This window comes from Henckelia pumila, chromosome 1 (genome assembly GCF_033568475.1).
Source record: "Henckelia pumila isolate YLH828 chromosome 1, ASM3356847v2, whole genome shotgun sequence".
Classification (NCBI taxonomy): domain Eukaryota; kingdom Viridiplantae; phylum Streptophyta; class Magnoliopsida; order Lamiales; family Gesneriaceae; genus Henckelia; species Henckelia pumila.
This window is the reverse complement of record NC_133120.1, coordinates 106,639,119-106,651,977: the sequence shown is the minus strand read 5'-3', so window position 1 is coordinate 106,651,977 and position 12,859 is coordinate 106,639,119. Positions and strand designations below refer to the sequence as shown.

Here is a 12,859-nt window from a genome sequence, read left to right as displayed (position 1 = left end):
AATTTATATGTTTTGAACTTATTAAATATAAAAGATTGACAAATAATGGATATATTAGGAAAATTTTAAAAAAACACAAAAAAATAAAAAAAAAATTAAGCCTAAATCAAACCACACAAATTGATTTTTTTTTTTTGAAAGTTTTGGCTATTTTAGATTTTAATTATTTATTTTATTTTGTTTGGCGTGATATTTTTAATTTTTTCAAAAACCAAAACATTTTCCAATTCATCCACTTTCCCAATCGTCTTCTTCCCTAAAACACTCTTTCCAGCTTTTCCACAACCTAATTCAAAATCATATCCCACATAAAATTTCAAAAAATCGCATAAAACCCGTTCCGTTCCGCCGATCTATTCCGTTCCGTGCCGTTATACATCGAAGAAGGGCATTACAATTTACAAAGTAGCCAGAATTTTAGTCCAGAACTTTGGCCCGGCGGTGGCCGTTCCCGTTTTTGCTAACCATGGTTCAACCAATTGTAATCCGACACCTGGCTCAATCACTCGCATATAAAAAGAACGCAGCGGTTACCCATTTCCAATTCGCTTCATCTTCAGCTAGCTCCCAGTTCCCGTTCTCCGAATATTTCCATTATCGTGTTCCTGAATTCTTCAGAGATCTACATGGATTTCGATCCCGATTGGGTAAAGGTATCAGTTGGATCCGGCGATGCCACTTTGCGAGAAATCGAAACTTGTCGCGCCCACACTGGTGTCGTCTGGTGCTTATCATGGAATCCAGACTCTGGAGTTCACGGAATCCCGGCCATGTTCGCATCATGTGGCGCAGACAAGGCCATTATCTGGGAGCAGGATGCCACCACGGGCTCTTTCCAGTGCAAGGTGATGAATGAAGTTCCATCGTATATTACAATTCATTGTAGAGTCGATCGTATAAGATAGTAGATGAAGGATAATATACTTTCATAGTACTTGATTCTTGCAATTGAGTGAAGACTTCGACTATCACATGGTGTGCCTGGGCGGCATTTGGAACTATACTGGTAACGTCGAGTATTGATGGATCGATTTGGAAGCGTACGGGAATATTCACTGTCATCAATGAGTTTCAGGTATTTTAATTCTATATCAATTAAAAATGTTTGGTCTTATTATTTTAATCTATGCTAAAATCCTAAACCCTAAACTTACATCCAGCGGTTTAAACAACCGGTGAGTGTGTCTATAAATGGATGCGGTGATGTGATTGCTACTTGTCACCCGGAGAAAAATACTATTCTGATATGGAAGATCGCCAATGAACTTGAAATGTTTTTCAAATTATCAAGCATAGAAGATACTCAAGGATACACCCAACTGGTTCAGTGGCATCCATGCAAGCACATTATATTTGCATGTGGCTTTGACAATACTATCAAGGTAAAAATAGTTAATTATTTGAATTATCTGAAAATATTTGTAAATGACCGCTTGAAAATTAGTTTTCTTTCTGTTTAGTCCACATTTATGATCAACATTGGCTGATAGACTTATACAACTGCTGTAGATTTGGGTTCCGGATGCCAGTATGCTCAATTGGGAATGTATACAAACTTTAGGTGAAAGTGACGGGTAATTTCAGAACCTGCTTTCTAGTTTCTATGTTTAAAACAAAGTCATTGCAGATTCATATTCATAGCAAATTAACTCATGTGGTTTATTATCCTGAATTGCATGAAAGAACTTGTAAGTGGTGTATTAATTCCAAATGGTCTTGGTATTTACCTGAACGTTAGTTTAAATTTGTGTAATATTTTTTAAAAATCTGGTAAACTGTTTTTATCTTTTAGTGTGCACGGTCATAAAATCTGGGCCTTAGCTTTTAATGGCAGGGGAAACAAAGTCGTCACATGTAGGTATGAATGGATTTTTTTTTCCACGTTACTATGTTTAAATATCCAATTCATGATAATATAAGTGACAGCGTGTTAGTTGTGCCTTATAAGTATACTTTGAGTACAAAATTAATAGTTGGTATCCTAGAAGTTATAATGCAATAATATTGATTCTTCAGTGATAATGGAACCATCACTATATGGAGTCTTGACATTGATGGGATGCAGTATGGAGGAAAACATTTCCTAAATGGGTAAGCAATGCTTCTCCATATGTGTTTAATTTGATCCTGCTCCTGCACAACTGCATGCTTTAGATGGCCTTTCATTTTGCTCTCAAGGCTCATCTTTTTCCTTCTTGGCATGGATCGTTTTTACTAAATTCAAGTCTCGACTTTAACACTTATTTCGAAGGTAACAAACTAGCTTCAACTTCTAAAAATTTTCAATCCTCGATCAGTTCGAACGTGACATGTTATTAGCATAATGCATGTGTCAGTGATTGTATGTATTAATTTTATTTGGTAACTATTTTGTGTCATCGATTGATATTACTCTCTTCATTACTTACAGTTACAGTTATTCAATATGCATATGTATGAGTTGCTTGTGATTTTTTGTTGCAATTACATAGAATTAAATTTGTTTAGCTTCTCATGATGCTATATTTTGATTATCGATCTAATGAAAAATAATAGTAGAAAAAGTCCACACATTTTCAAAAGCATTCTTTGAAATTATGTAGTCTGGTGTTCTGAGTTTTTATCAGTTTATATACATCTTGGTTTCATATTTTTTTTTAACATTTTGTCAGGATACATTTAGGTTCTCTCACTGGTTATCATGATCAACATATTAATTCTGTCCTTTGGTCGAGGTAGCAAAATTTCATTTACCGTTATCGGTCTTCCTTTTTTTTTTTTTTTTTGCCGAGCCAACTTTGTCATTTCAAATAATCGAGTTTAGTGGAAATGCCTGATCTCATTTTGAGAGGTGAATGTTTCAGAGAGGGGGAGGAAAAAATTTGCACCGCGGCAGCTGACGGAGTTATGTGTTTCTTTATTGAGAATGGAGAAAAATTGGTATATATATTCTATAAATGCAATTATGTGTTTTATAAATGCGATTACATTAGTTGGGCTTGGTAGTGTTTATACCTCTTCCAATTTCTTTACAATACTTCAAACTTTTTTCTCGATATTATTACAGTACTCTGATAATATTGAATCTCCATACAAATTGCTACTAAAGAAGAACCATGCTCATGAGAAGGCTATTAACTCAATTCAATGGTGTTCCCAGGTTAAAGTGTTATAGTAATATATATAATGATGTAATGAACCTTGATATCATGCTTTTTTTTTATATTTCGCAAACTCAACTATCTTAAACCTTGTTTTGCTTCGACAAATACAGGATAACTCGCGTCTTGCCTCCGCGAGTGACGACGGAACAATCAAGATATGGGAATTGGCCTCCTTACAAGTTTGAACTGGGCTGGGCTGGTTAGATGATGATTTTCCTTCGCTACTGTGAATTCTGTTGAGCCATTGTAGAAATATTGGCAACTCTGAGAAGTTGCATACCTTGCTTTCTGATTTGATACACAGCTTTAACCTGGTTTTTGACTAAATAGTTTGTTGGTGCCTTTTGTTTTTCTTTTACATGCAAACTTTGTGCTCAAAAGTATTAACAGCAAGCTTGCATATAGGCAGACAAGAAATGCTAAAGACACCCTGATAATGATGTGTACCAATATAGGACAAAGAGAAATAACATATAATTTTAAACAATCCAATTTAGAAAATCTACATGAAAGATATTATATAGTAGTAGAAATAAGTTCTTCAAAATATTTGTTTCCCAAAAAAAAAAGTTCTTCAAAATATAGGAATCATGACATGCAATGTTTCTTCACTAGCACATAAACACCAAGCTAGATTTTCAACAATAATTGATCAGACTTTATAATGTATAGTGATTGAGAGTTCCAATGGCAATATTTACCGGCCTTCGATTATATTCGAGGAGATATCGTTGGAAGAATATTTGAGTGTAGTCTTTTCAATTTCTGAAAACCTTTGATTCAAAGTAAATGCAGGTTGCCTTGGACGAGGAAGCTCTGCAATCTCATTACGAAGCATAGATAGAACTGTAGAAATATTGGGCCTGTTTGAACTAAAATTTTGTAGTTACGTTACCAAAGAAAATTATACACTTTACCTCTCTTGGAAAAAAATATACACTTGATATACTAATGTGACATTAAAATTTTTTTTTTATCCAATTGAATTCTCGAATTATTAATTTTTTTTTTTTAAAAAAAAACCTTACATATCCTATTAGGGTTGAGTAGATGCTACCCGCAGGATAGTGCCCTGCTTGTGATGTGACGGCTCATGATTGGTTAAAATATGTGGGCCTCACGTGTAACCCACTAATTTTGACCAATCATAGGATTACACATCACCCGCAGGGTACCCTGTGGGTGACATGTACTAAACCTCCTATTAGACTGGGGGTTTGCACATCATGTTGGAAGCTAGCATTTGTTCTCCCACTTACAATCTCTAGCAACAGAACTCCAAAGTTATAGACGTCTGATTTTTCTGAGATTCTTCCATGCAATGCATATTCAAGGGCCCATGAGCCACTGCGTAACGGTAATTCAGTATAAGATAGAATCGAGCACATAATAAATGATGTTGGAATGAAGCTGTAAATGCTCACTATGTTCCAACAACCCTTGATGTGTTGGCTTGATCTTCTTTTCCGCAAAAAATTCTCGCCATTCAGAAATCAGATATTTTGGAGGTCAACTCTTCATCCAATAAGATGTTACTAGATTTTAGATCTCTATGAATGATTCTCAGCCTCGAGTCTCTATGAAGGTAAAGAAGACCTCGACAGATTCCCTTGATTAAGAAACCCTTTTCTATGCGAGTCTGCAAGTTTGAATCATGTCCAAGATTTAAGAAAACACTATACAAGAGAAGAAGAATCTTATTGTTTACACATCAATTATGTGCTCATTCGACTTGTGAGGAATATTCAGTAAGTGATAATGTAGCACCAGATAAAAACTATGCATCAAATACTCACCAAAGAGATATCAATCCAAGCTTCCATTGGGCATGTATTCATAAACAAGCATATTTTCTTCACGCTCCACACAGCAACCAAGGACTCTAACAAGATTCCGGTGCTGAAGCTTAGAGATCACCTCAACCTCGTTCATCAACTCCTTCAACCCTTGATTGGAGGATCTCGCAAGCCTTTTGACTGCGATTGCTTGTCCATTTGCTAACATCCCCTGTACACCAACCAACTATTTAATCACTTGATCATCAACACATTATAAAAACTTCAAAGTTTATATACTTTGTAGACTGGACCAAAGCCACCCTGTCCTCTCTTGTTGCGTAGATCAAAGATGTCTGTCGCTTTTGAAAGTGTCTCGAATTCAACAAATGGCAACTCCTCCAGCTTAACTCCATACACATTGTAGTTGAGTGGATCCATTTCCGCACCTCGGATTGCACTTTGCTTGCGTCCTGCTATAATGTGAGTGACCAACAACTCGATATATGTAGTTTAAATTATTTAAGTACCTCTATACTTCCACAGAAAGTATGCACAGAGGAACATTAATTATCAAAACTGGAACTAGTACTGCAGCTGCATTCTGCAATAATTGCTCTGCGGCCTTTCTTCTTAATGTTACCTGCAAAAGTTTAAGTGAGAGAGAACGGAACAAACTTTTTTGAGTTCATCTATAAGTGAGAGAGAACGGAACGTATAGAGAAAATTGAGTTTCCAAACCAAGTATGCTTAGAGCTTAATATTCCCAGGCAATAAGCTGAATTGATGGATGCAAAAATGAAGTCTTTTCTAGCAAGAGGAGAATTCACACCTATTTCCGAATCTGCTAGTCGAATATACAAGTCTGCGCCACCAGTTGAAAACTGATTAAGCTTTCAGTCCAAATATTGCATACACCCAATGCCATCATGATATGCATAAGCTAAACAAGAACAATTATGCAAGCATTTGCTCCGGCATTCTGGTTCTAAACTAGGAAGCCAACTCAAACGATCTGGCACTTTCACCGTTTCCAGCATAAAAAAACCATCTTCTTTTCCCATTTCCCCCACAGAGGAGTTCTTTCCACACTTGAGTGGAGCCCTTCTCAAGCAGCCACTGGTCCAATTTCCCCCACTCCATTCCCTGTCATTTTTCGGCTCGAAGCCTGGTAAACACAAGCATATATATAGGTTTATCCTGAGCATTACAGCTTCCAAAAAGCCCACACTCTGCATAGACATCACATTCGGATGACATAGAGGACCATGTTAGCGTCCAATCTCCTGTTTTATCATCCCACAACTTGTGATGTAAAGCCCCGGATGCATTCAATTCTATATACAAAATGGACAAACTAAAATACTTAAAAGTATATAGATGCAGTTCCAGGGTTATCATTAACAAGTTCGAGGGCAGCCTGATGAATAGATTTCATCAGGGGTATTCCGATGAACATTTGACCATCCCAGGGGCCGCTTCGCCAATGAAGTCAAAATGTTTTTCTTGTTCGTAGTTAAATCAGTAAACAGTTTCATATTCTCCCACAAAAGAATCGGAAGCATGTAGGAAACTCTCCCAAACAATTTTACCATTTGAGTTATCTTGTAACACCAGATTCCCTGTATCCAAGAGCCGAGCACTTGAATTCGGGATCGACTTCGAAACATTTGATGACCATAGCATCTGCTTTTGCCCATTCAAGATCACAAGATTCCCATCTCCTAAAATAAGCAAAGTTCCATTAGCATCATTCAGAGGATTCTCTCTATTAGCCACCCATATCACAGTCAGCACTGGAATATTGTACATTATACCAACATATATACCGACAAGTACCTATTAACTGGGGTGAAAAAACCAAACTTGAATTTCTGCCCATTTTAAACCAAAGTGCCTGGGTCTCGAATGGATTGGTTGGCACTTATGGTATCCATGGCCGAACATAATTTGAGGAAGAAACAAGAAAATATGGAGAAGAAGAGTACTTGAAGCTTGAAACCCATGAAACTTCAACTTTTTCTGCTATTATGTATTCAACTAACACATACAATTCTGAATCATCATTGGTGGAGAACCTTTTCAATTAAAGGCAAAACAGTTTCGTCTAATTCTTTGTAAACTTTTCTTCTCTGTGATTGAAGTTTGGAGGCTATAGCCGGACATAGGAGAAAATTCATGGAGAAAGACAGCATAGGATTGGCGTATACGTGGTCCATTGTCTCATTAATTATCTTTATTATATTCCGGGGAAAAAAAAAACAGCATACAGAAACGCACGTGTTATATCGTAATTAATATTTAATTAAATTTATTTATAATTGTTTAAATATGAATTAGAAAATTATATCGATAAATATTGTGTTTTTTGTATACAATACGATAAAATACTATTTTATTATATAGAAGAATTATACATCTATACATATTTTATAATTAACTAGTTTTTTAATCAGAATTTATTAAATTATTGTAGTATATTTGTAAATAAATGAATACTAAAAAATAAATGATAAAAAATCAAATGAAACATTTAGATGTAGTATGTCTTATATATTTAACCTTATTAACGTTTTAATAGTATTTTACCATCCAAAAAAAAATTCAATAGTATTCTACGTCAATTGTTTTATTATATATAATATAATACAACGTATGAGTGAATAAATCATAAAATCAAAAGACGAATGTTCTATAAAAATAAATTTATATATATGTAATATGGTGAGCATATATGAATAATCATTTATATATTAAAATTATTTTATCCTACTTAAATTTTAATTATAGTTTCAATTAATTGACTCAGTAAATATACATAACATGATATGATAAGGAGATATATAAAAAATTATTTTTACACTAACACTTTCAATCCAATTTAAACTATTTTTACACTAACATTTTCAATCCAATTTAAATACTAATGATAATTTAAGTCATGAACTTATAAGGATATAAAGACATGTGTAATAATAAATCTATATAACTTTAAAATGATTATTAGTTATGAATATTACATTTGTTACATAAAGTTTTTAATTGGTAAAAAAAATAAACAAAACACTTTTTAAAACGATAAATTTTAGAATGGGAAAATATAATAATAATTTAATATGATAATTAATATAATTAAAAGTTAACATATTAATTAACAGTTACTAATAATTTATAATTAAATCATTATTTTAAAGAAATTTTATTAAAATAATGTAGTATATTTGTAAACAAACTAACACTAAAAAAATAAAAATTATCAAGTGAAATATTTATGAATAAAACAATTATATATTATATTTTTGACCCTATTAACTTTTCAATACAACTTTAATCTATGTCATTGGTTTTATTATATACTAATTCCCCTCTATTATATTTTTTTTTCTTATTTTGGAATAAACGGATAGGGTACTGTCTAACCTCCGCAACAACAGACAACTTTTTTTTTTTAAAAGAAAACAAAGAGATATGATAAAATTAAATCATTTTTACATTAACCTTTTTCATCTACTTTAAAACTATCAAGAATATTAAGCTATAGACTAATAATCATAAATGTATGAATAAAAATGAAATCTTTATAATTTAAAAGTGATTATAAGTTATCAATAATCTACTTCATGCATTTATTTAAAATGAAAGAAAACTAAAAAAATCTTTAAAATGATAAAATTTAGAATGATAATTAAACTTATTAAATAACACAGAATAGTATTTAAATTTTTTATATATTTTTTTAATTTTTACTTATGTTATTTTATTTATATTTGTACTTAATCTTTAAAGTAAATTATAGTAAAAAAAACAGCATGAAGTAAACCCAGTTAAGTTTGATCAAAGTCAAATGAAATCATCAAGTAGTCAAATCAAATCAAACTAAGTACACTTGATAAAATGTATTCAGTTTAGAAAGCTAAACTAAATTGATACTACAAGTGCACCAAAAAGTTTTAACAGTGTCAAACCAATTTACCCAAGTTGAATGATTGATAAGTGTAGTGACCCATATTCAGATTTAATGATTAATGAGTGATTAATCATGTGATCATGTTTAAAACTAGTAAAACATGATTAAGGAGTTTCCAAAAGACTCTAAGGAGTTCATAAATGGATCCAAGACACTTGAAAATGATGGGTGTGATTTAGAATGTAGTAACCCAGATTCCATTTTAAGATAATAATATGGTAAACATGATTAAGGGTTGGTAATAAACCAATTCCAGGGCTTAATCGGACTTCAGAATCAAGAATTGGATTTTCATTTTCTGAGCCAGTTCGGACGGGCCGAAGAGGACTTCGGACGGCCCGAACTCAACACACCGGGGGCTCCGAAGGTGAGCTTGTTGACTTCGGAGTTAAGGCAAGTTCGGACGATCCGAACTAAGGATCGGACGGCCCGAACTGCCTCATGCCATGCAAGCAGGATTACTCAGCCATGGATTTTGACAAGTGTCGGACGTAGAGAAGTTCGGACGATCCGAACCCGACGTGGCTTGCATGCATGCATTGAGTTGGATCGGACGATCCGAACCCCAGTTCGGAGGGCCCGAACTCGTCCGAAAATTTTCCTATAAATAGGGGCTTTCAGATTCATTTTTGAATTACGAATTCCCGAGTTTCCTTCTTCAGTTATATAGTGTGAGTTATACACTTGAGGGCCCTATCGGTTATAATTAGAGGTGCAAACGAACCGAACCTGTTCGTGAGATTTACGAGCCCGCTCGATAAATATTTGATTCGTATTCGAGCTTATCGAACTCGAGCCAAATTCGAACATGTTCAAACTTTTTTTCGAGCCGAGCTCGAGCCAAAATTACTCTGTTCCATAGTTCGCGAATAGTTCGCGAGCCTTAATATTTAATTAATATAATATAATTATATAATAAATATATATACATTTCGAACTTTTTCGAATATTTCGAGATTTTTGAATCATAATATCCGAATAGTTCACGAATAGGTTCGAATATTTCGAACCGAACTCGAACTCGAACTTCATTTCGAGCCGAACTCGAGCCAAAATATTTGAAATTATCGAATTTCGAATCGAGCTCGAACTCGAATATACTCTTATCGAGCCGAATTCGAGCCTTAAAATTTTACTATTATTCGGCTCGATTCGGTTCGTTTGCACCCCTAGTTATAATAGAAGTTCTGGAATAACCAAGTTGTGGTTATAGTCATCCGGGACTAGCGACTCCAAAGGGCTATCTACGGACGAAGGTATGGTCCGGGGATCTATTTAAGTTTTGGGAGTACTTATTAGCTTAGTTAAGGCTTATAGAAATTGTGTAGTGATACGGTGAACTTTTGAATATAGGCTTGGAACCTAGGATCCAACTATATGTAGTGACCATACATGGAATCACCTACTAACTGGCAACTAATAGCATGCATTAAACTTAATACAGCAAAATACTTAACAGAGTAAAAACGTGCGAAAACATAACCAAAATTTACATATCAGCTTAGTAATATAATCCAGGCTTAAATCTATAATGATACAACCATATCGAAATTCTTAAAAATAAAATATTATACAGCTATATCAAATCCTGCTGTATAATAAACTCCTCAAGGCTCCTGCTCCCTAGTCCTGCCTTGAACTACCAGCTCCGTTCATCCTGCGACCTGCCCCATGAAATAGGGTGTCCAAGATAACGATTAGGACGTGAGCGCTAACGCCCAGTACATAGACATGAGTAAACATATGTATATAATGCATGCAACATGATGATTGGTAAAGGGTCATCTGAAAATTCATGCTCAGTATCGGCGCCACATGAGTGCTGCCACCGCACGGATCAACCTTTGGGTGCAACCACACTCGTCTAGTACACCAGAGTAGACAGACATAAATGCCCCCTCCATCGCGGTACTCTCAGTGACAGACTATCGAGTATAGAGCTGAGCGGCTCTATAATCAGGTATAACAAGGTATAGGCTCAACGTGTATATGCACATGACATATGAGTATAGAAAGCGGTAAATCATACATCATGCCATATAATAATGCCAAATAAATTCAACATATAAACATGTATACTCGCTGGCAATCTCAGTCAATGTGTACGTACCTCTAGGCTAGTTCAAGTATAGATCCTAGGTTCCAAGCCTATATTCAAAAATTCACCGTATCACTACACAAATTCTATAAGCCTTAACTAAGCTAATAAGTACTCCCAAAACTTAAATAGATTCCCGGACCATACCTTCGTCCGTAGATAGCCCTTTGGAGACGCTAGTCTCAGATGACTATAACCACAACTTGGTTATTCCAGAACCTCTAATATAACCGATAGGGCCCTCAAGTGTATAATTCACACTATATAACTGAAGAAGGAAACTCAAAAATTCATATTTCAAAATGAAATCGAACGAGCCCTATTTATAGGAAAATTTCCGGACGAGTTCGGATCCTCCGAAGCTGAGTTCGGATCGTCCGATCCAACTCACTGTCTGCATGCAAGACACGTCGAGTTCGGACCGTCCGATCGTCTCTTCTGGTCGTCCGAAGTGGCCTAAATCTGACACTTGTCAAAACACCATGCTGAGTAATCCTGCTTGCTTGGCACAAGGGAGTTCGGGCAGTCCGAAGTCCTCTTTGGATCGTCCGAACGTGCCTTAACTCCGAAGTCAACAAGCTCACCTTTGGAGCCCCCGGTAGTCGATTTTGGGTCGTCCGAAGTCTTCTTCGGATCGTCCGAACTGGCTCAGAAAATGAAATTTCAATTCTGAATTCTAAAATCCAACTAAACCTCGGAATTGGTTAATTACTAACCCTTAATAATGTTTAACATATTATTATCTTAAAATAATTTCTGGGTTACTACACTATACTTGAACTAGCTAGAGGTACATACACATTGACTGAGATTGCCAGCGAGTATACATGTTTATATGTTGCATTTATTTGGCATTATTATATGGCATGATATATGATTTACCGCTTTCTATACTCATATGTCATGTGCATATACACGTTGAGCCTATACCTTGATATACCTGATTATAGAGCCGCTCAGCTCTATACTCGATAGTCTGTCACTGAGAGTACCGCGACGGCGGGGACATTTATGTCTGACTACTCTAGTGTACTAGATGAGTGTGGTTGCACCTAGAGGTTGATCCACGCGGTGGCAGCACTCATGTGGCACCGGTACTGAGCATGACTTTCCAGATGACCCCTTTATCAGTCATCATGTTGCATGCATTATATACATATGTTTACTCATGTCTATGTACTGGGCGTTAGCGCTCACGTCCTAGTTGTTATCTTGAATACCCTATTCCACGGGGCAGGTCGCAGGATGGACGGAGCTGGTAGTTCAAGGCAGGACTATGGAGCAGGAGCCTTGAGGAGTTAATTATACAGCAGGATTCGATATAGCTGTATAATGTTTACTTTTAAGTTTTTGATATGGTTGTATCACTGCAATATTAAGCCTGAATTTATTTTACTAAGCTGATATGTAATTGATGGTTATGTTTCCGTACGTTTTACTCTGTTAAATATTTTGTTGTATTAAGTTTAATGCATGCTATTAGTTGCCAGTTAGTAGGTGATTCCATGTTGGGTCACTACATGGGAGGTTCAGACGCTCCGAACTAGAGTTCAAAGGACCCGAACGTACCGGATCCAAGGATCGGAGGCCCGAGGAGTTCGAACAATCCGAAGACCGATTGGATGGCCCGAACAGTAGCAAGCCATTTGTCCTGAAATATTACGTCATTGGTGACATCACTCATAATATGAGGGCCGAGACTTCATTAGAGGCGCACCAAAATCCTCTCTCCTCTCTCGATTCCTAGGTCTTCTAACTCAAATCTAGGGAGATCTAGGCATCCTATAGGAAATTCGGAAGTGGCTTAGCGATCCAGACGTCGTAGCGGAGCTGTGACCTAGTTTTGAGGCAAGCGACAACATAGGGCTGACGACGG

The 12,859-nt window shown here is 35.6% G+C and overlaps 3 protein-coding genes across 5 annotated transcripts; 1 reads left to right on the top strand and 2 right to left on the bottom strand.

The window, feature by feature from the left end:
- The first annotated feature begins 262 nt into the window (after window positions 1-262).
- LOC140875601 (protein CIA1-like) lies at window positions 263-3,470 on the top strand. 2 transcript variants are annotated; one of them, XM_073279326.1, is made up of 9 exons: window positions 263-1,075; window positions 1,161-1,382; window positions 1,510-1,574; window positions 1,793-1,858; window positions 2,017-2,091; window positions 2,652-2,714; window positions 2,844-2,919; window positions 3,047-3,139; window positions 3,254-3,470. In XM_073279326.1, the coding sequence occupies exons 2-9, from the start codon at window positions 1,272-1,274 to the stop codon at window positions 3,326-3,328; spliced, it is 624 nt and encodes a 207-aa protein (XP_073135427.1). In that variant the 5' UTR covers window positions 263-1,075; window positions 1,161-1,271; the 3' UTR covers window positions 3,329-3,470. The 2 variants fall into 2 exon arrangements, with proteins under 2 accessions (XP_073135427.1, XP_073135428.1); XM_073279327.1 differs by lacking the exon at window positions 1,793-1,858.
- An 851-nt stretch (window positions 3,471-4,321) lies between these two features.
- Window positions 4,322-7,040, bottom strand: LOC140874900 (G-type lectin S-receptor-like serine/threonine-protein kinase At1g11330). 2 transcript variants are annotated; one of them, XR_012148256.1, is made up of 7 exons: window positions 6,758-7,040; window positions 5,751-6,642; window positions 5,449-5,561; window positions 5,219-5,391; window positions 4,940-5,150; window positions 4,568-4,782; window positions 4,322-4,490 (listed from the first exon to the last, which is right to left on the bottom strand). XR_012148256.1 is itself a non-coding variant. In XM_073278379.1 (4 exons), exons 2-4 carry the CDS (start codon window positions 5,483-5,485, stop codon window positions 4,950-4,952), a joined length of 411 nt encoding a protein of 136 aa, XP_073134480.1. In that variant the 5' UTR covers window positions 5,486-5,561; window positions 5,751-7,040; the 3' UTR covers window positions 4,890-4,949. The 2 variants fall into 2 exon arrangements, 1 of the variants encoding a protein (XP_073134480.1); XM_073278379.1 differs by lacking the exons at window positions 4,322-4,490; window positions 4,568-4,782 and having other exon boundaries at window positions 4,890-5,150; window positions 5,751-7,040.
- LOC140871649 (G-type lectin S-receptor-like serine/threonine-protein kinase SD1-13) lies at window positions 5,485-6,730 on the bottom strand. The gene is made up of 4 exons (XM_073274260.1): window positions 6,511-6,730; window positions 6,130-6,255; window positions 5,835-6,086; window positions 5,485-5,561 (listed from the first exon to the last, which is right to left on the bottom strand). The coding sequence occupies exons 1-4, from the start codon at window positions 6,728-6,730 to the stop codon at window positions 5,485-5,487; spliced, it is 675 nt and encodes a 224-aa protein (XP_073130361.1).
- Window positions 7,041-12,859: the final 5,819 nt, after the last annotated feature.

Coding starts and splice junctions, on each gene's coding strand:
- LOC140875601 (XM_073279326.1), top strand. CDS start 1,272: ATGTTTTTCAAATTATCAAGCATAGAAGATACTCAAGGATACACCCAA. Junction 1,575..1,792: donor ACTTTAGGTGAAAGTGACGG/GTAATTTCAGAA, acceptor TTTATCTTTTAG/TGTGCACGGTCATAAAATCT. Junction 1,859..2,016: donor AACAAAGTCGTCACATGTAG/GTATGAATGGAT, acceptor TTGATTCTTCAG/TGATAATGGAACCATCACTA.
- LOC140874900 (XM_073278379.1), bottom strand. CDS start 5,485: ATGTTCCTCTGTGCATACTTTCTGTGGAAGTATAGAG. Junction 5,392..5,448: donor CTTTCTGTGGAAGTATAGAG/GTACTTAAATAA, acceptor ACATTATAGCAG/GACGCAAGCAAAGTGCAATC. Junction 5,151..5,218: donor GCTTTGGTCCAGTCTACAAA/GTATATAAACTT, acceptor GTTGGTGTACAG/GGGATGTTAGCAAATGGACA.
- LOC140871649 (XM_073274260.1), bottom strand. CDS start 6,730: ATGTACAATATTCCAGTGCTGACTGTGATATGGGTGGCTAATAGAGAG. Junction 6,087..6,129: donor GTGTGGGCTTTTTGGAAGCT/GTAATGCTCAGG, acceptor TGTGTTTACCAG/GCTTCGAGCCGAAAAATGAC. Junction 5,562..5,834: donor ATATCATGATGGCATTGGGT/GTATGCAATATT, acceptor AAACTTTTGCAG/GTAACATTAAGAAGAAAGGC.